Below are 19,843 nucleotides of genomic sequence, written 5' to 3'. Positions count from 1 at the left end.
TAAGAATATTACATCACATCTGCATTTTAAAAACACCACAATTACCAGCAAGCTGAGGGAAATGCAAACAAACTCAAACAAATGCATTTGGACACCTAGAGGCAGTTTGAGTTTGAAATGTGGTAGGCATGGTGATCTACAAAGTAATACTGATTAGCTGAGGTTCATCAGTTTATACAGTTTACATTTCTGCCAGAAACAGTATTAATCTGACAACTGATCTTCCAGTACATGAATTGGCAAGAGTGCATCCTTTAAAGCTTGCACATAAGAAAGACTTGGAAACAATCTTATTAGAATGAGAAATTCTAAAGTGGTCAAAAAAAAAAAAGTCAAGTACAAAACAGTTAGAGCTACCAAACTTCACATTTCGGTATCACCTTTTTAACTCTTCAAAGTCTGCCAATCTTCCAAAACAAAGGAATGTAAAATCTCCAAAAGAAACACATTCACAACTAATGACACTGCTTTTTTTATTAGTATGAGCACTATCATTCCTGTAAACTTATCTTTAAGGTGTTTTACTTCCAATTTGTATTGTACATTTTTAATGTACTATAGCTTATTTAGTTTGTCCTGAGTCTTTGAAAATAACCAATTCTATTTCAGTCCAACAATCCAACTGGCTTATGAAGAGTTAAAACATGAACAGTATTTTTTTTCCAAATGGATTAAACACAATCAGTATTTGATTTAAAAATATCCCCCCGCTTAAAAAAGCAAAAGAAAAGCTGCCATTTTCCTTCAGAATTACATGCATCAGAATCTAAAAACCTGCCTTTAAAATAATTTTAAAAACTTGTTTTAAAAACACACACCTGCTAAAAACCACAAGTTTTGCACTACAGGTGAAGCTTTACTTCACATTTTACTTTATCTTGCTTTTCAAGTCCAAGTTTGTTTCTTGTTAAAATAAATACCTTTCTTATGGTAATATTTTTAACATTTTCAAATTAAATTATCACTAATGGCTACGGTAAATAGATGATGTATGGCAGAAGGAAAACAGCAGGTAAAACTTCTTATCAGTAGAGAATGTGACCTCAGTTTTGTTGCACAAAGAATGAGATTCGCTCATAGTTGGCACTTGCTCCCACTGAAGTACAGGAAAAAGTCTCCCATAAACTTTAACGGGAGCTGGGTTTGCAGCCTTTGACCTGAAACTTCTCTACATGATTTGCCAGAAGAAACTACTATACAAAGAGAAGGCTCAACAACTTTTAGCATGATTAAGACTAAGTTGTTTTATGCAGAACAATCTTGGTTTTTCTGTTTTGTTTTTTTTAAATAACCTGTACTATCAGAGCCTTCAACACTGCCTTGTTGAAGGTGGCATTTTATTTTATTCCAGATTTCCAGCAAATCTGTTTTTAAAACTCTTGTGTCAGCAAGATGTTCCATGACACAGCTTGCATCTTTTTCTAAAGACTATTTTAAAAGATCCCCTTTCCCTGAAAGTTAAAAATACAATGAAAACAAACTTTAATTTCAAAAGAAATTACATGGCCAGCAGTAAACGCACAGTGAACCACAACTGCCTGCTCTTACTTTAAGGAAGGCAAAATGATTTTTAAGTATCCATCAACATTTGGATTTGTTACTCAGAGAACTTTGTGTAATTAAAAGAGACAGATACGGAACTTCCTTTTAACCAGTGCTGAAAACTGACTAATTGCAGAACCCTCTGCTTACACCTACATGATGTGAAATGGAACAGTGATTGCTATATTAAAATAGATCCTGAGCCCCTCAGCTGCTAATATTGCTGAAAAAGTGCTCCAAATAAAATAAAAATCACTTATCTGCTAAATAATCATGCAGATTTAAGGAAAAATGCTTTTGTGTTCACATAGAGCCAGATGTTTGAAAAGGCACAGTTTACAAATCTCTGCACAAGTTGTGAAAAGTTGCATACTGAGCTTAGGTAAAGATCTCGATTTGTCAATCACATACTTAGGTAGGGTCCTCCACTAGCCTTAAGTCCTTGATGTATGTATCATTAAGGCCAGGAGAATAATACAATTTGCTGTGCTTAACTGCATTGCAAGACAGTTATTGTATATTCAGTAGCATCTTCTTCAGTATATCAGCCTTATACATTAGTAGCTACCATGTAGTGCGGAAGACTGGGTGTTTCAGCAGCTCCCTTGATGGGGGTCTGTCCTGAGGTTGAAGTTCTAAACACCGAAGAGTCACATCTTTCAAGCCAGGAGACAGATGTGTAGGGATTGATGGAGCAGTAGTTGCACTAGCAATCTGAACAAAGGGAGATAACTTTTTAGAAGTCAGTGATTCTTAAGCCCCGCCCTCCTACCCCAAAAACCTTCCACAAGCTGATCATTTTCAGCTGACAAGTTATATTTATGAGCTTTTCTCCACTTAGCATATTTCCTGCTGCAGTTTGAAGATTACATTACTGCTTCCATTTTATAAAATGGTCTTAATTTGCCCTTAAGCCTACTGCCTTTCACAGCCTGCCTCTCTCCCTGCACTTTTCTCTAAATTTTCTTCTTACAGCAAGATTCTGCAGTGACCATCTGTTGAGCAGCCCATAAGAAAAGCTCTTATGCCATACATATGGGTATTCTTTAGTCTACTAGTTGCCATCACTATCAACTGGCATAAGCCAAAGTGGAGATATATTAAGCTGAGCAATGTTACATTATGATACGTTAAGCTGGGTATGTTCTCTTGCATTGTCTTTACTGTATTTCTGCTACCACCCCAAAGGGCAATCTCTCAGACACAGATCACTCCTAACCAAATTAAATTTTTTGTCTTCTCTAGATCAGATTAAGCAAGATGATTGAGAACACTAGAGTGGCACCACCAGATTCACACAGACACAGAACCAAGACAATTATATCTCTTATCACAAGTGATTTGCACTTAATTAGAACATATTTGAATACTGCTGTGCTAGTTCTGTTTTGTGGAAACACGTTCTTCACTCATGCTAGTGAAAATGCTAATAATCACTTTCTTCACTTGCAGCAGTATTTGCTTCATTCATGCCTACAGTTCAAGTAGATTTTTAGAATTAAATATACCTAATTGATTTTAGTAAGAAACATGAATGCCAAAATGGATGACCTAGAAAAGGGGGTGGCAATATTCATATATAGCATCGCATAATGGTAAATATCTTTCAGGAAAGTCTGAACATGGAACATGAGGTTTTTACCAAAGGACATTCCCCACTATGAAATATGAATGCACACAAATGTTTTATGGTAGAAAAACTTCTTTTGCTCCCGTATTTTACAGGATTGTAAGAGTTCAAATCCTAATCTTCTGCCTGGAGTCAAGATAACTCTATTCCCAAATTTTTTTTAGCCTGTTACACTATGTATTTATATTTTAGAATAGAGCTATATTTTAGAATAGAGCTTTTTCTGCATATTATTGTGTTGGTAGCCTTTTTTTTTTTTGAACAAGCAAGTATGTTTATGTTGGTATAAGTATTGATTTTGTACTAACAGCTCCAATATAAAGAGCACCTATTGCAACAACCCCTACTACTTGTATAGTCTTCTTAAATTCACATTGCTTATATGAAATCAGTTGGTGTCTTTTGTAGCATATTGGTAGCAACAAAATACCTCACCTTAAATATCAGAGCAAGATGATTGGAGTGTTTCTCTGCATTCCAGGGAGGTTTAGCACAAGCCATTTCTATAACAACACAGCCAACGCTCCACACATCACAGCTCCTACCATATTGCTGACCTCTCAGAACCTGGACAGACAGACCAAAGCTCAGATTATCTGCTTCAAAGTCTCTTAACTCTAAGTAATTTAGATGCAAAAGAAAAAAATCATTAACCAAGTGCATTCTGATTAACATTTCAGGTTGAGAGAGTGATCAGTGATGTAAATGCCATAAGAGTTATACAGCTGTAGAGAGCTACTAAATAAAATGCCTGATCAAGAGGCAAAGTACTTTGCAATAGTTAGGTTTTGACCAAATGGTCATTTGGGCTTTAGTAGCAATACTTATGATAGATATATCTTGTAACAAACTACTTAAAACAACTTTGACAGCGAGAAAGAAATGTCATTATTGCCATGTTGGAATCACTCCTATTCTTTAGAACAAGTACATTTAAAACATTCTGAAGCATTTATAGCAATTTTCTGTTATTTGGCTGTATGAATTAGCTTAAAGAGTTCAAACAAACTTTTTGAAGTAACTTCTAAAACTGGTTTCTTACCTCCGGTGCCATAAATGCAATAGTTCCCAACAACTGTCCCTGAAACTCCCCAGCACCAGTTCCTTTTGATGCCAACCTGGCTGCAGCTCCAAAATCAGCAATTCTTAATCTATGACCTGTGCTGTCAATTAGCAAATTGGCACCTGTCAACAGCATAATAAAAATACTGCTAGTTGGCTTTCTATTAAAGGCAAAAGGATGAACAGACATTCTTCCTCCCTCCATTTCAAAACTATAAATAGGTTGAGATGTTCCCCACCCCCAATATCAAGGAAATCTAAAAATCAAGGACCAAGTCTAATAATGTCACTTTTCTGTTATGCCTGAATGATACTGCACACAGCTTGAGGCTGCCCGAGAGATTTAGAGGAGCAATCAAACTTTCAAAGTAGGGCAAACACAGGATTCTGGAACAATGCCCGGAGATGGAATAATGAGAGAAAATGGTGACCTAAAACCCTGGAGGTTTTCATTGCTTGCAGCTCCCTGTGAAATTTAAACTTCTTTCATCCTTAAGCAACTTTGAGTTGTCTTGAAGAGAACTGCAGAGCAATTGAAAGTTTTCCTATTTTACAGAGAAATATTAAACGCAAATATTTGCCATCATTATGTTGCTACTTATCTGGATATCTCTCCGGTTCATAGACAACTATAGTGACATTAAAGGGAAAAGTTTAGTATGACTGTGGACAATAAAGTCCACATTTTGCTCAAACAGTACAACTGTATTTATGTTCAATTAGGATGAAGGAAGAAAACTCATCACAATATTCCTATACATTAGAAACCTGACCTCTTTATCCTGGCTTGTTCACAGATTTTACTATCATTTCAGTGTAAACATTTACATTAATTTAACCAGCAATCTTTAAAGCTATATGGCAACTTCATATTTTATTTGAACAAATGGAGAAAACCAATTTTTCTAAACTATCGGCATGGGTAGCAAACATCCCCACACATGCTATGAACATTCGGATTAATTTCACTAATTAAAGGTTAAGAATGATCAGACAAATCCAATAGAAATACCACTCCTGAGATGGTATCCCAGGGAGGCAGTAGGTGTCAAGCCAAAATAGATGCTGTTTTCTGAATATTCCTTTTTAAAAATACATTCTAAGTAATTCTCACCTTTAACATCTCTATGGATTATCTGATTCTCATGGAGGTAAGAAAGGCCACGTAACAGTTGTTCTGTGTAATTAATAATAACTGATTCTTTGAAGGCTCCATATTTACTTAACAAATGAGCAACTGAACCCCCTAGAAGATTAAAAAATACACATTTTATCAATACTTATATTTTGTATTAGTAGAATGCAGCACTGCCTCCTAGAATTGGAACTTGGATTGGTATTCCTAATTTATAACTACATTTCTCCCCCGCCCAAACCATTAAAAAGTTTAATAGGCAAAAGGTAACATACTTGGTTACTTAATTACTTTCTACCTGGAACTGTACACATTGAAGACATAAGTCTTCATGCTTCCTAATAATTTTATGCTTCCTTAAAAGAACGTACAAATCCCATTGTGTACAACGTACTGTTGCTGATAAAAAACTACACATATTTATCCACATTTTGCATTAACGTTTAAACAGCAGAACTCTAGCTTTCTTTGGGGCAATAGATTTGCACAGCCTCCAGTAAGTGTTCCCTCAGAGAATCTTCATTTATTTTTGTTACCATCCAAGTACCAATATACAGAAGCAAGTAGACAAGCAAGGAAAAGCAGTATCTTTCTCTATTTTCCAGAATTGATATATAGCTCCTCAAAATTTTGGATTTCCATTGTGCCTCTCAAAGTATTCTAATGTAACTTGGGCTTGAATGTGGTAAAGACAATTCCTGACATTTCATTATCTAAATAATATTATTTCAGAAAAATTATACTTAAAAGAATTAAACACCCTTAATTTTGAGAAAATATTTTCTCCACTGCTGCTTGTAATAACACGTACTTGGGCTTTGCTTGTTAGCACTCTGGTATTGCTAAGTAGTTTCTGCCAAAGAACATAAGTTAAGGTGCAATGCTTTCTTTTATAAGAAATGAGGATGTATAAAACATCAAATCTAGTTTTGGTAACTGGACGGTGACAACATATAATCCCATTAATAAAATTAATAAAGCTCCTTTTTAAAAAAAGGATATAGACTTTCTTGTCCCTGCTTTATACAATAATGAAAAGATTTCACTATTTGTTACTAAATTACCGCTTAATATATTTAAGATTTGAACATGTTTTTCCCAAAGCATCCTGCTTACTAACTATTATTAGAAATTTACTTTAAGTTCTTAAATGCCTTTGCGTGTCGCCTCACACAATTCTTATGAAAATGCTTGGGACAAAAACAAGTGACAGGTATTCCAAACTTTCTAGCAAAGTTATTTTTAATAATAACTTAAAAGTTACACAGCTACACTGAAAATGCAAGTTTGATGTATTTCCAGCTGAAATGCCTGTCTCTCAAAGTTTCTAGCTCCTTGTTTAGGTTCAGAAATTGAGGAAAAAGTAGTAGAATTTTTTTCAGGGCTTCCAACTGCTTTAACTGTATGATAGATTAGTTACGGAAAATTCCAAATCAAAAAAAGGATGCACCGGTAAGAATATTGCTACAACCACTTAAACTGTTCTGTAAGTAGACCTTTATACTGGTTACCAATAGCAATGAAAATACAAATTTGCAAACTGAAGTCATGCAAAATGCAGTTATGAAACTACAGAGTTCAAGATTCAACTGATATTTTCATTTTCTTTGGCATAGTAGTTGTTTACCTGCCATCCATTCAATAAAGAGGTTATAGTTGCTCTTCTCACATGTAGCACCCAACATTCGAATAATGTTAGGATGGTTCAGATGACTCATCATCCTTATTTCTTCTCTCAGTGCTTCAACTACCTCTTCTTGCTCAGATGATGTGTTCCTGACATACGTCACCTGTTTTGAAATATGGTATTCAGACTTACCTTACATAATTACCAGTCCTGTACCTTCAGTACAGTAACAAGAATGGATGGTTTTCCATCCCTTTTCACCAGCTCAAAATAGCAATTATTCTTTTATCTCAAGCCCCTTCAGCTGAGAACGTATCTCCATGTGAGACAGTCATAGAAAATTAAGAGTGATCTTCTGGAGAAATACCAACAAAAATCTCTCCAAATATGGAGTGGGGAAACTTCCCTCTTCACTCTCCTCTGCTTAAACTAGGAAATTTTTTTTTTTCCACATGTTGAAGAAAAGGAAGAAAGATAAGGCCTGAAATGGGATTGTGACAGTGTTGTTATTTATAAGATTTTTACCAGTTTAACCATACTATCTGTTTCATAACTAAACCTCTTATCCCACAAATTCGGGGGGTGGGAGAGTGGGCTGCGGGCAGGCGGGAAGCAGATCAGAAGTCCTGTAATGGAACTGGAGCCAACCCCAGCTCTGATGCATACTAAATCTGCAATAATGGTATTGCTGCAGAGAATTTCCCCTGGGCATCAGAATCATCATCATCTCTCCAGGAGGAGCCTTAAAGACTACATGGACAGTCCTACTCTTTCACAAGCAAGAGTTTCAAAGAAGGAATAGCTGATGACAGATCTTCTTTCCCTGATTAAATATTTTGAAATTGCTCAATTCCATAGGTATAAGTTCATTCTAGAATTAATAACAAAATGTTAGGACTAGATTGCCTCTATGTTGGTATCACTGATTCAGACCTACAGCGCCTTAACTGTGAAAGATCTACTCACATCTAGAACCTTCAAAAATCTTGACTGAAGCATGTGCATTTGGGCCTCTTTTCACAGTCACAATTCTGTATCTATTAATTTAAATATTGAAAATACTTGCCTCAAAGTTGGCTGTTGGATCAGCGGAAACAAGTATTAAACTACAATTCCTGCACTTAAACTGTTTTAGAAAAAAAAAATCTTGACAAGTAAGGGGAAACTACTTTTAATAGCTACCTTGCGAATAGGGAATTAATTTGCAATCAAGAGATTTGGGCTCCATTCCTAACTCTGTCACTGATTTATGAACTTGATAACAGTACAAATGCATTTGAAGAACTATGAAAGAAAACAGGCATATAAAAAAGGGGTTTTTTTTCCTTTTAAGGAGAAGTGAAAAAAGCTGAAAATATTATGTTAATACCATGCACATAAAGACTTTTTATTATGTGAGACCACATGACCAGGAGCAGAACAAGCAAGGAACACTAAAGTCTGAGAGCAGAGAGCTCTTATATTTAACATTCAAAAAAAACATTGAAGAACAAGCACAATATATTCAAGAAAGTGAAATATTTGAAGTATTTACCTGTTTTACGGCCATTAATGTCCCCGTTCCTACATCTTGAGCTTGGTAACAGGAAGAGAAAGCTCCAAGACCAATTTGCTGACCTTTAAGCCATTCTGCATCTTCTCTGTAATGGTGTTTTGCTTTGGTATGTCCAGGCAGGGTTTCTGGTGTCTGCAATTAAATTTGAAATCAATTTTGTATTTACTAGCATGCACGTAAAATGTAGACATTCTGGAAGGTTATGAAATATCCAAGCTTTTATGCCTCTCCTCTCCCTTACAGTTCTTTGTACTGCGTGTTATACATGTTTCAACTGAGACTAGAACAGTGGATTCCATAATCCACATACTCCTACTGTATGTAAGAACACAGAGCCTCCTCTATGTTACTACCTGAAGGCAAAAGGCAAGATTTATGGTCACAAACAGGAGTAAGACTTTTTTCTATTCTTGATCTCAAGTCTAGTTAAGGTTTTAGTTAGCACCTATAGTAAACACAACCAAAATCATGTTGTTTTCTACTTAATTTATTTCTCCCATTTTACGCTTCACATGTTGTTACCTCACGCAAAGGATCACAAGTAATACTCCTCTATTCTTATTCTTGTGCTCTTGTCTATTTGCAAACAAATATCTTTTTTCTGACTTCTGAAGTATCTCACATATTCTCTCTCAAGATGTGCTGACAACAAGATCTCTTCCAACTCTGCCTTTTCTTTCAGAAACCAGTTTGGTTTTGCACAATTGCCTTCAAAGTAAATCAACATTAAGATCCAGTACAGTTCTACTCCTGCTTAAAAACTTTCTTCTCATTTCCTGGTTTCCCCCCTTTTGACACTTCCTTCTTTGCCATTTTAAAGGTTAGTATATGACATGATGTTTCTCTTCCGAATACCTTCTCTAAACTTGTTAATAACCATGGAAGGATTCTGTTAGCACCCTCAACCGGCAGACTGTTTATACTCCAGCTCCTAGGAAAGGGTATTGAGTACCTTTGTGTTTTATAGAACTTTGGAAATATAAGAACACTGCTTTATAAATTCAGTGAACCTCAACTGAGATTTATGCTAAATTCCTGTATGTATACTTACATCCTGCTGAATGATTATGATATCTTCACCATTTTCGACCTGTAGTTGGGGAATTATTGGCAGGGCATCTTGAGACGCTGACATTGCCATAGCAATAGCTAAAGCTTCCTCCTCTTCAGCTTCCATCTTTTCCTTGCATTTTTGATTATGATTTACATCATCTTTGTAAGTATCATCATTTTCTGCTCGCTCAGGAGAAAGTACTGCAACTTCAGACTTGAATGTAACTGTGCCATCACTCATTGGCATGGAGGCCTCGAGTAGGTCCTCAATACTGGAATTGAGCTCTGCATTAACATCCAGTCGACATTTTTCATCTACTGGTGTGAACACTGTCTCTTCACTTGGTATAACTGCACTGCTACTACTACTACTACTGCCATCACATTGTGAAATATCATTCAGGTCAAGGGTCATACTGGTTTTTAAGGTTTCTCCCTGCTTGTTCACACCACTTGGGGTGGGTCGTGATGGCTTTGGCCTGTGTATGTGACTGGATGGCAACGGCCTGGCTTGGGTAAAAACTGGAGAAAGTTTCTCTGGTTCTTTATTTTCAGAACAGTTTCTCTGAAACTGGAGAGAAAGTTTCCGCTGTGTTTGAGGAGAAGGTGAGGGGATTTTGCAGGGAACAAATCCCTGAGGTCTGAGTTTAGAGACATCTGTTACAGTGCCAGCTGGTACAGACGGGTTTGAAGGAGACAGAAGCGTTGGGAATAGTGACTGGGAATGACTGGATGAGGGAGAAGAGTTCAAACACTGGCTGTGGGGTTTTCCTTTTGTTTGAATGGCTGGCTTTGGTTGCTCAGTGGTTACTGATGAAACAGGAAGTCCCACAGCAAGGCCAGCCAGTGTCTCAGAAATGTCCTCTGGACTGGCACTCGGTTTTTTATCACTTAAACCTCTCCCACTTTTCCCTGATAACTGGACAGTATTGTTAGGAGTGTTACTTTCTGTAGCTTCTGGAGAGTTATCTGGTACAGGTAGCTGCAAAAAGTCTTCATGTCGACATTCTCCAGACTGCATTTCTTCCATGCCTAGCTGGATGGCTTCTGCAATTTCCATTTCATCTGCTATTGCCATGAGACGTCGACGCATCCTTGCATAATGAGTTGAGCTTGTCACACTCAACATTTCTAACAGCTTTACAAAAACATGGGGCACTCTTGCCACCATTCTTGCTGCACTCAAAAAGACTCTCCGTGATAGTTTACCAACCATTGAGTGGGAATTGTCAATTGACTGCAAGGTGAAAGTTAAGAGGGAGAGAAGTTTCTTATACCTAAAAAAAAGAAAAGAGGTGTTTTATACACTTATATGCTCTAGTTAGCTAGTGCCAAGAAGGCCATTTCAAGATAATGCATTTAGCTGTCAGTTCTGCAGTAGAAAGGAGACTTATTGCTGCACCGGTGCTTCAAAATTGAGTCACAGGTCAGAAGTTTTTTTAAAAAGGCAGCCATTTACTCCATAAAGTAAGTGCACTTTTGCATATAAATATATGCAATATATTGCGTATAAATATTTATTTACAGGAATTAGAACAACTATTTTTTTTTTAAGAAATCACCAACACCACATTCATCTACGAAGAGTAATAGTCAGATAGCGTAAGCAAGTACCTGTCTACTACAGTATCGGCCTGTAAAACATCTCCACAGACAATGTGGGGATAAAATTCACCAGGAAATTCCAACAGAAGTCTGTCTATTAGACAAAGTCGCCCCAGTAGTGCTTGCCAGTTGCTAGATTCAGTTTGGGTTCCGAGAATACAATTTAAGACATAATCAACACCACCAATACCAATGGACCCTACAAAAAAAGTTGATAAAATAAGGATTAGATATGTTCATAATCTAAATTCTGATCTAAATAAAGATCAGAACTGTATCATACAGAAATACACATTGTGTGCCCAAATTACGCCCCTCCCAAACTGCTGAGAGAAATACTGTTCTCTTTGCCATGCCAATATTGGATAAATCCTCTATTGAAGTTAAAACACTTCAATATATTTGCTTGTAATTATAATTCGATTATATATGAAGAGCTATTATTACCAGATTTAAGTATTTCTCTCCCAACTGCCAGTTCGCCTGCTTGGCCTTTACACATCTCCAATAGCGTTGAGACTGAAAGTTGACTTGTTCGGCTATAAGAAATTAAAACCAAAAAATAACTCTTTTAGCAGATGCTTTCAAGGAAAAACATTCTTATCACTATGTTTCAATAATCATTAGCTTGGAATTGTGCGTGGAAAATGATTTCACATCACTTTATTCCAACACATTTCTATAATCCTCTATCTGTAAGCTACCAATAGTTGTGACAGTTTTCACAAGGATACTTCCAGAAATGTAATGTCTATCACTAATAAATAAACAAAAACCCAAGTAGGACCTCATCCTCTTGCAAAAACAGGCCAAATCCAGGAATCCAGCAACACAAGGAACAGTTCTATTTCACTTATTCCTTTAACTTTAGATATTCTATTGCTAGATTATTGCCAGGACATCTCTAGCTGCAGTTTTGAAAGAAATGGTGCTTAGGAAATAAACCTAAAGAGACAAAAATCAAGCTGGTGGACTTCTGCATCTCGTTTACAGTACAGGTGAAGAAATGGTTGGTCTGGCAGAACAATTGGGGTAGTGTGGGACAGGAAGACAAGGCCTACTCAAGCCAGAAATGCCAAAGGCATTCACTCAGAATAGCCATCTCCTAACATTACACTTCGAAATAAAAACGAGAAGTGTTATGTTAACACTTCACGGCACAAATGTACAACAGCTTTTCTTGAAGTAGGAAACATACATGATTGGTCCTTGCTGAAGGGTACTTGCTGACTGCTTAAAGGGGAGTCATGAGAATTAGATCAAAGCAATATCAACTGAGATGGAGGCAATGGCTAATGACTGCACCTAACATCTTCCTTTATTTCAAGGGGGGAAAAAGGCCTTATGAAAGCAAAGTATCATTTAAGATCTTAAGTGTTGGAAAAATAAAATCAGGTGCCTTCAAAACCTCCATCTTTCAAGCCAGAGGTCTGTTGGTAGCAATTAGACTTTAACAAAAACATAATATATTTATACTTATAATCCACACATTTTATTTCATTGCCAACTATAAGTGGTCTTCTAGTTCCACATAAATAGCAACAAATGAAGCTTCAAGACATTTCAGTAACAATCCAAAATGAATCTGAAGTTCATAAGACACCATACCTGTTGGCATCTGCACATTTAACTAATATCGTCTCTACAACCGGCTTGAGAAGTCGCTGTAGTTTAGTTCTCTCTGCCAAAGTATGACAAGGAGTATATACCAGCATGGCTCTTAAAGTTTTCTACGAGAAAGGAGAAAAGCCATACATATGAAATCAAATTAGCTACACAATTTTAAATTCTTTTTAAAAAGAGTTGTAAATAGTTTTATATAAATTGCATTCAAAATAGCAGTGAAATGTTCAAAGGATAAATAGCTTACTACATATTCACTGTTAGAATCAATAATGTATTCTTTGAGATTGGAAAGAACCTAGTCACACAAGTACTGCTAATACTTAGCGCTGTAGCAAGCATATTTGGCTTTATATTTGGCCAGTGGAGTCACGCCATTTCACCCTTGTTGAGGATTTTGTTCATCCCGCTTTTAGATGATGATTAAAAGTTAGGTCATCAGTGGTGCTCAACATCACTTAGTAGGATTCCTGACTTCATATATCTCCCCCCTTTCCCTTCCCTTCAAAAATAAAATAACTTAAAAATTACTAAAATACGAGTAAACAACTACTTACTAAAGCAGCAACATACACTTTGTAGACAGGGTCGGCACAGACCATGGACAGCACACTGCAGCAGGATTCCACCACCACATCTCCTGAGATACTGGTCTGAGATGACCCACTAGCTGCTCCCATAGCTCCAGCACTTGTGTTGTTTCCATTGCTAATTCCAGAATTTCCAGTGCTTTCACCATTAGCCAGTAATAGAGCACCACTAACATCATGGGAAAGACGTCTAAGTGCCATCTCTCGTATATTCCAGTTTCGAGAAAACAAGCAGCCAACTAACTCCATTCCAAATACCTGCCAAGGAAAAAGCAACATTACAGGAGTCAAACTGAATAATACTGCAACTTAAGTACCTAAGAAGAGCAATCAAAAGAGCAAAGAAATGTTTCTGGTGAAAAATCACTTTAAGAAGTCTGACAGCAAAAATGTGTCAGAAGGTACAGTGTCTTAAAGAAAAGATTCTGTGATAGAAATGAAACATGATAAATGATAAGTCATTGGTTCTCCAAAAACTCTGTTAAGAGAAGTGGGAGGATGACCATATGGATGGTTTCATTCACTTTGAATTTTAATTATTCAGTATGGAGTTTGTTTCTAGATATTGACATAAACAACCCTGAAACCACGGTCCGGCTATACCAGACAAAAATTACAGCAGAAATATAGGCAATACAAGTCTCTTACTTTTAAGTGTGTGACCCTGCTCAGTTGAACCCACCTCTAGACTCTAGAGGTTATTTAGGTCATTCAGCTCCTGCAACACAACTTGGGTAACACTAAGTGCCAACTTTGTATTTATGTGACACTTGCAGAACCAAAACTAGAGTTAAGAATACTACATTTTATTACATGGACCTTTAATACGAGGCCTGAGATGAAGTCCAAAACTGAACCCCCCCTTAAAACAAGACTGGAAAACCTTCTCTTCTGATGCAAGTTAAATATACTTCTTTCCAATAATAATCAACCATTAAGCTGATGGGATTCAGAATAAATTTTTGAATTGTTCATCTGACAAATCTAGCAAAACAGTTCAAAATCAGTTTTTACATTTGAAGCTTCTTTTACAAAGTAAAATTACCTGAATCCATGGCTCAGCTAAATCTTTATAGGCAGAAGGGATCTGCTGGACCCCATAATGAGTAAGGTTAAAATTGCTATCTTGGGTTCTTCTCTGTGATCCAGCTGTAGATTGCTGCTGAGTTTGTTGCTGAACCACGTGGAGAACTGAAGAATCCACAGGGCTTGGCAATTCATGACTACAGATTAACAACAAATAACGTGTATTAACAAATGAAACATTTACTGAAGTAAATACTTCAGCATATTTAGGAACATCAACTAAGGATCCAGAAACAGATAGTTTGTTATACACAGACTGAATCCTTACCTATAGAAATCATGAGATCTCCATTTAGATCTACAAAGAGGACAGATAAGTGGCTCTCTGTTTCTTCTGCATTCTTCTGCCCCTTGAACACAGCAACAGGATAATACATACTTCAGTTTTACAGTGTATAAAACTAGAAGATGGCATTACTATTTCTAAGTTTTACTGAAGAATGTTAGTTTCAGGATAAACATTTCTGAACTGAGCCATTTGCAGCAGCCTGATAAATATGGGCATTTATACATTTTTTGCATGCAGAAATGCTTCAGTTTAGCACTACAATTAATATTAAAAGTTATGAACTGAAATGCAGTTCCTTTTGTACCTCAAACATAGGCAATACTTTTTCAAAAGTATTACAATATGGGAGATAGAATTTTATTTGTTAAAGCAAACTGTAGCTATTTATAGACTATTTAATATAATATGTAAGCATACTCTGTAATTCACTATATAATCCTAGCTGATAGTAAATTACTTTCATGCATTCTAATGACAAGTCACAGGGGGCTAAAAGTTTGTTCCTCACCTTGCTCTAATTGGACATAATCTTTTCACTCAGGTAAGAGAGGCTCAAACCTCCAGCCCTGCAGTTAACTGCTTTCTCAAAGCATCACATAACAAACTGATAAAATAAGGCATATCAATAGTAGCCGAATGATACCAAACTCTCACAAAGAGCTACCAGTCACCACTTAAGAGCAGGTTTCTGGTTTTTTTACTTTTAAAACAAACAAAAACCCCAACAAAAACACACTAAGTTATAATACTTTTGCATGTTTAGAGTCACCAGAACTTAACAAGACAAAGATGACAACGTACATATTGACATGCAGTGGTGGTGTAATTTGTTCCTGCAGCCATCTTCACACACAGTTAGGCTCTCTTCATCCAGCATGCCTAACAAACAAATGGGGCACATCTGTTCTTCTTCATCCTTCATACTATAAAAATAGGTATTTGTGGTTGTAAAAGTGGCATATCAGAATGCAAAACAGGCTTTAACAGTGAAAAAAGATTAACTTCCAGTTTGGAACAGTCACTTCTGAGTAACTATAGGCTATTCATGAATCATTCTGCTAAACCTTGGTCTGAATAAGTAAGCAACCACATTTTTAGAAGCACTGAGTACAGACAACACTTTGTTGAAATGAAAGGGAAAGTCACAAAACACATGACATCTTCCCAAAGTAGGTCAGATACCAATTACAGATTGAAAGGCCCAGCCTTGGGCACTTACATTTTTTTTCCCCTAAGGCTTCTTTTAACAAATGAACCTTTGCTTTTTTTACTTACCATTTGGTTTTGAAAAACTAATAAATTTTTATGTTTTGAAAGCTACCCATACTTTTTTTCCAATCACACTCCTTTCAGGGTATTGAATCACAAGGTAGTCTTTAGCCCCTCACAGGAAACTGTAAATACTATTTGATGAACATACGTAAAACTCAAAAAATTAGCAGAAGATAACAGCTACTCAGGAATTTGCTGCCACTAACAGAAACAGATGCAATAGATTCACACAAACACTAACACACCTACATGTCACATGTAGGTTTTTTAAAAAAACATTTTCCCTGTTTCACATATTGCTTCCGTTTTATTTACCCCCACCTTAATTTTTAAATGGATATAACCAGAGAATTCACCAGAAAAATTATTCTGAACTGAAACAACACGTAGTGAAAACCACAGTTTTTAATCTTCTGTAATGTTGTGTAAAGGTGCAAAACTCTTACTATTCATAGCAAAAATTTAAGTTGTAGTTGTGTGTGTCTTAAAGTTTGCAGGAACCCTGTATGGGTTCACCAACAATACATTTTTAAAATGAAATTAATTTGTATATACGTTATTTCTATACACATTTATTCACTTCTATTTCCTTGCAAATGGTTGACACTTTTTTCCTTGAAAAATCCACAAAAATTAGCTTACAGTGAAAAATTCATTTCCATAGCACGTATAGAAACACAAATGTTAAATTAAATTTATTTTTGAAGAATTAGTAGTAAACCAAAAGTAATTGCAAGTCACCGTAATTATCAGAACTTAGTAAACTTTTATCTCAAATTAATCTGATGATCAGTGTTCTCCAATACTTATATCATGCAAGATTAGACTTACAAAACAGCAACTTATCTCATTGAACCAGTAATACTAGGAACTAATCATCAGGTGTACTGGCAAACAACTGAAAAACCTTTCATCCTGTAAAAAATGAGAACTAATGCAGTGAAGTTCACAATCCAGTGATACCAATTCTGTGCAAAAAAAAAAAAAAAAAAAAGAATTTCCTACACAACGTATCTACATTAAAGGAACTGGCTTGTCAGATAAGTAGTTCCAGAGTAGATTATATATTTAACTGCTTTGTTTATGCAATTTATTTACAATTTGCCAAACTGGAAAAATAAGTAAAAGATAATGGGAAATTAAGGTCACAATCTGTACATCAGGACTATAAACCTGCTTATTATCACAAAGTAACATATCAAGGTACTCCTTAAGTTAGGTTTCACTTTACACAAAAGAAAGCCTCAGTTTAGGTTGCCATCTGTGGTTTCTTCATTTGTCAACATTTGCACAAGTGCTGTATTTGAACAAATGCAGACAAATAGGTTTTCCAAAGTTAATATATGCTTCAGTCTTGGCCTTACATTTCAAAAGTTTGTTTCCCAAATTCATAAAGGGTCAAAAAATTATTTTCACAACTCTACTTAACATTTTTCAAACAGAATTTATAAAGCAAATATGCCCACTTGGTACCACGGTGACTAATGTATGTTTGACTCTATTGTTTGCAAATACAGACACTTAACGTGGCTTGAAATGAAAGCAGCTTTGAACAAAAAGAATGTAGGTGATTCTAAAACTCCAAAATGAGAAGAAAGCTACAGAGTAAAGCTTTTAATTCCTTTAGAAAAATACTAACCTGTTTTCTGAACTAGATGTAGAAGTACTAGATGATGACAATGTATGAGAATTTGACATGCGTGAAACAAACTTCTGGATGGTGTTACGAGATGGAGCTTTGATCCTCGAGCTACGCCTACTGTGATATTTCTGGAACAAACTCTCAACCTAACATCAGAAAAAGACAGCAACAGTCGTATTTATGCTACGAATAGCTTGTAATTAAAAGTAATATTACTGAAGCTTAATTACTGCTAAAAAATGATCTATTCACCTTCACAATAATGCATTAGCAGTAGCAGCAGGAATTTCAGAAGTCTTAGTAATAAACAGATCACAAGAAACACTTTACAACAAAAACTTATTTGCTTATTAAAAATAAACAACAGCTTTAAGTATACACACAATTACTTCTGAAGACCCTAGTTCTGTTTACCTTTCAGCTTACCAGTGAGACATATACAAATTTGAGTAGAAAATCCAAGATTTGAATCACTCACTAAACTACAGCTCTACTATTCTTTTAGTTATGTCTTATTTGCAGCTGGGTTGTTTTTTTTTTTTCCCTACTTACAGAGCTCTTGAGACTGAATTGAAGACATAATTAAAAACATATATTCTTGTTGCTTTGAAAAGCAACAATTCTCAGCATTTTTAAGATAACGCCCTAAAGACTTTTACCTGCAGTGTATTTTAGATCTGCCATTAGATCTGTTAGAAATCAATTACCTCAAAGTTCTTCAGTGTCTTTCTCCACAGCATTGGGTCTGAGGGTTCAAGCTGGAACACCCGCAGCATAACAAACAGCAGATGAATACAAAACGTCCCACGGCCACAGCTACAAGTCTGCAAACAAATGCATATGCTAAGGCTCTACTGAACTGATAATTACATAGATAATTTTTCCACATTTAAGTGCATCATGAACTTATACTACCCCCCCACCCCGAAAAAAAAAAGGTAGTTTATGCAAAATATTTAATATATAGGCATGAATATGAATATCTTCTTACATGGCCTTACAGAAAATGTGAATTCCCAAAATATTATTCAGGAATATATATGGAAAAGCAGATAATTATTACACCAGTTTTCAATTGACTTTTTTTTCCCCCTCATTTTAAATTTTTTTTTTATAATCAGCTGAACTGCTACACTTCATACTAGAAGGAATTTATGCATATAATCATTGTATATCCATAACATGACAGCAAACTTAAATGAGATGCTTCTGTTTACTCAAAAACCTAGATGTTCCCCAATGCAGCATCACATTAGTACTATGAAAGTCTATGAAAAGGACCTCACAATGGTATTAATGAAATTATCACACCATTAAAGGAATTATGTCACGTCCTTGTCAGTTATATTTATCCCATGAATAGAGGAAATACAGTGTTTCAGAGTGAGAAACTAGGAAAATGAAGTGGCCAAATTTTAGCCAAAAATACTTAACATATATAATTCGGAGCCACTTCTAGAAATTAGAAATAGACAGGACAATATTAATTACTTCCAAACTAGAGGGGTTTTTTTTGTTTTTGGGTTTTTTTTGTTTGTTTTTTTTTAAGAGAAACTTTAGGCAAAACTAATATACTTGCTACATATTTGACAAAATACAAGCTGATCATTATATTACATGAGTACAGATTACAACTTTTAAACATTACTTTATAGAACCATTATCATGGGTTGGCAACTAACTTGATCTAATTTGGTTTTGAACAGTTTTCAAAGATTAACTATAAATTAATAAAAGCTACAGTCAACACAAACATTCTCTACCTGAGGCCCAATAAACACTCTGTATTTATTATCAGGGCTGTCTCCTCCAATTAAGAAAGAGTTGGGTCCTATCTGCTGCAGCAAGTACAGCCTGGCTCGCATAACTTTGTTGACACGACGATTTGTTTCCTCAGGGCTGTATGGAGAGAAGCCATCTGGAGATGGGGCTCGTCGAGGTGGTGTTATTCGTCCACTCTGAAACTACATAAGTGGTTTCATCATAAGCATTTCCAGGACAACAGTAAGTTTAATTAGGTATTGGTTCCCCCCCCTCCCCTCCAAACAACATAGAGAGTCCCCAAAACCTGAGAGTACCACAACCTGCTTAGACTATATGATTTTAAAAGTATTACTTTTCTTCCATGCCCA

The 19,843-nt window shown here is 35.8% G+C and overlaps 1 protein-coding gene across 4 annotated transcripts in view; it reads right to left on the bottom strand.

Annotated features, from left to right (window-relative positions):
• Positions 1-1,264: 1,264 nt before the first annotated feature.
• The window catches only part of MAP3K1 (mitogen-activated protein kinase kinase kinase 1), a 60,648-nt gene continuing 42,069 nt past the window's right edge, over positions 1,265-19,843 (bottom strand). For all 4 annotated transcript variants that reach the window (XM_075526625.1, XM_075526623.1, XM_075526626.1 and 1 more), the window contains exons 4-20: positions 19,475-19,675; positions 18,419-18,535; positions 17,709-17,857; positions 15,599-15,720; positions 14,777-14,858; positions 14,468-14,645; positions 13,390-13,680; positions 12,818-12,939; positions 11,657-11,748; positions 11,219-11,408; positions 9,603-10,881; positions 8,531-8,683; positions 6,997-7,159; positions 5,349-5,480; positions 4,215-4,357; positions 3,608-3,739; positions 1,265-2,256 (exon numbers count right to left, since the gene is read on the bottom strand). In XM_075526625.1, coding sequence (XP_075382740.1) covers positions 2,107-2,256; positions 3,608-3,739; positions 4,215-4,357; positions 5,349-5,480; positions 6,997-7,159; positions 8,531-8,683; positions 9,603-10,881; positions 11,219-11,408; positions 11,657-11,748; positions 12,818-12,939; positions 13,390-13,680; positions 14,468-14,645; positions 14,777-14,858; positions 15,599-15,720; positions 17,709-17,857; positions 18,419-18,535; positions 19,475-19,675 — 3,696 coding nt within the window. In that variant the 3' untranslated portion in view covers positions 1,265-2,106. The remainder of the gene's footprint in view (positions 2,257-3,607; positions 3,740-4,214; positions 4,358-5,348; positions 5,481-6,996; positions 7,160-8,530; positions 8,684-9,602; positions 10,882-11,218; positions 11,409-11,656; positions 11,749-12,817; positions 12,940-13,389; positions 13,681-14,467; positions 14,646-14,776; positions 14,859-15,598; positions 15,721-17,708; positions 17,858-18,418; positions 18,536-19,474; positions 19,676-19,843) is intronic.

Source organism: Mycteria americana, chromosome Z (genome assembly GCF_035582795.1).
Source record: "Mycteria americana isolate JAX WOST 10 ecotype Jacksonville Zoo and Gardens chromosome Z, USCA_MyAme_1.0, whole genome shotgun sequence".
Lineage (NCBI taxonomy): Eukaryota > Metazoa > Chordata > Aves > Ciconiiformes > Ciconiidae > Mycteria > Mycteria americana.
This window is presented reverse-complemented; position numbering and strand designations above follow the sequence as displayed.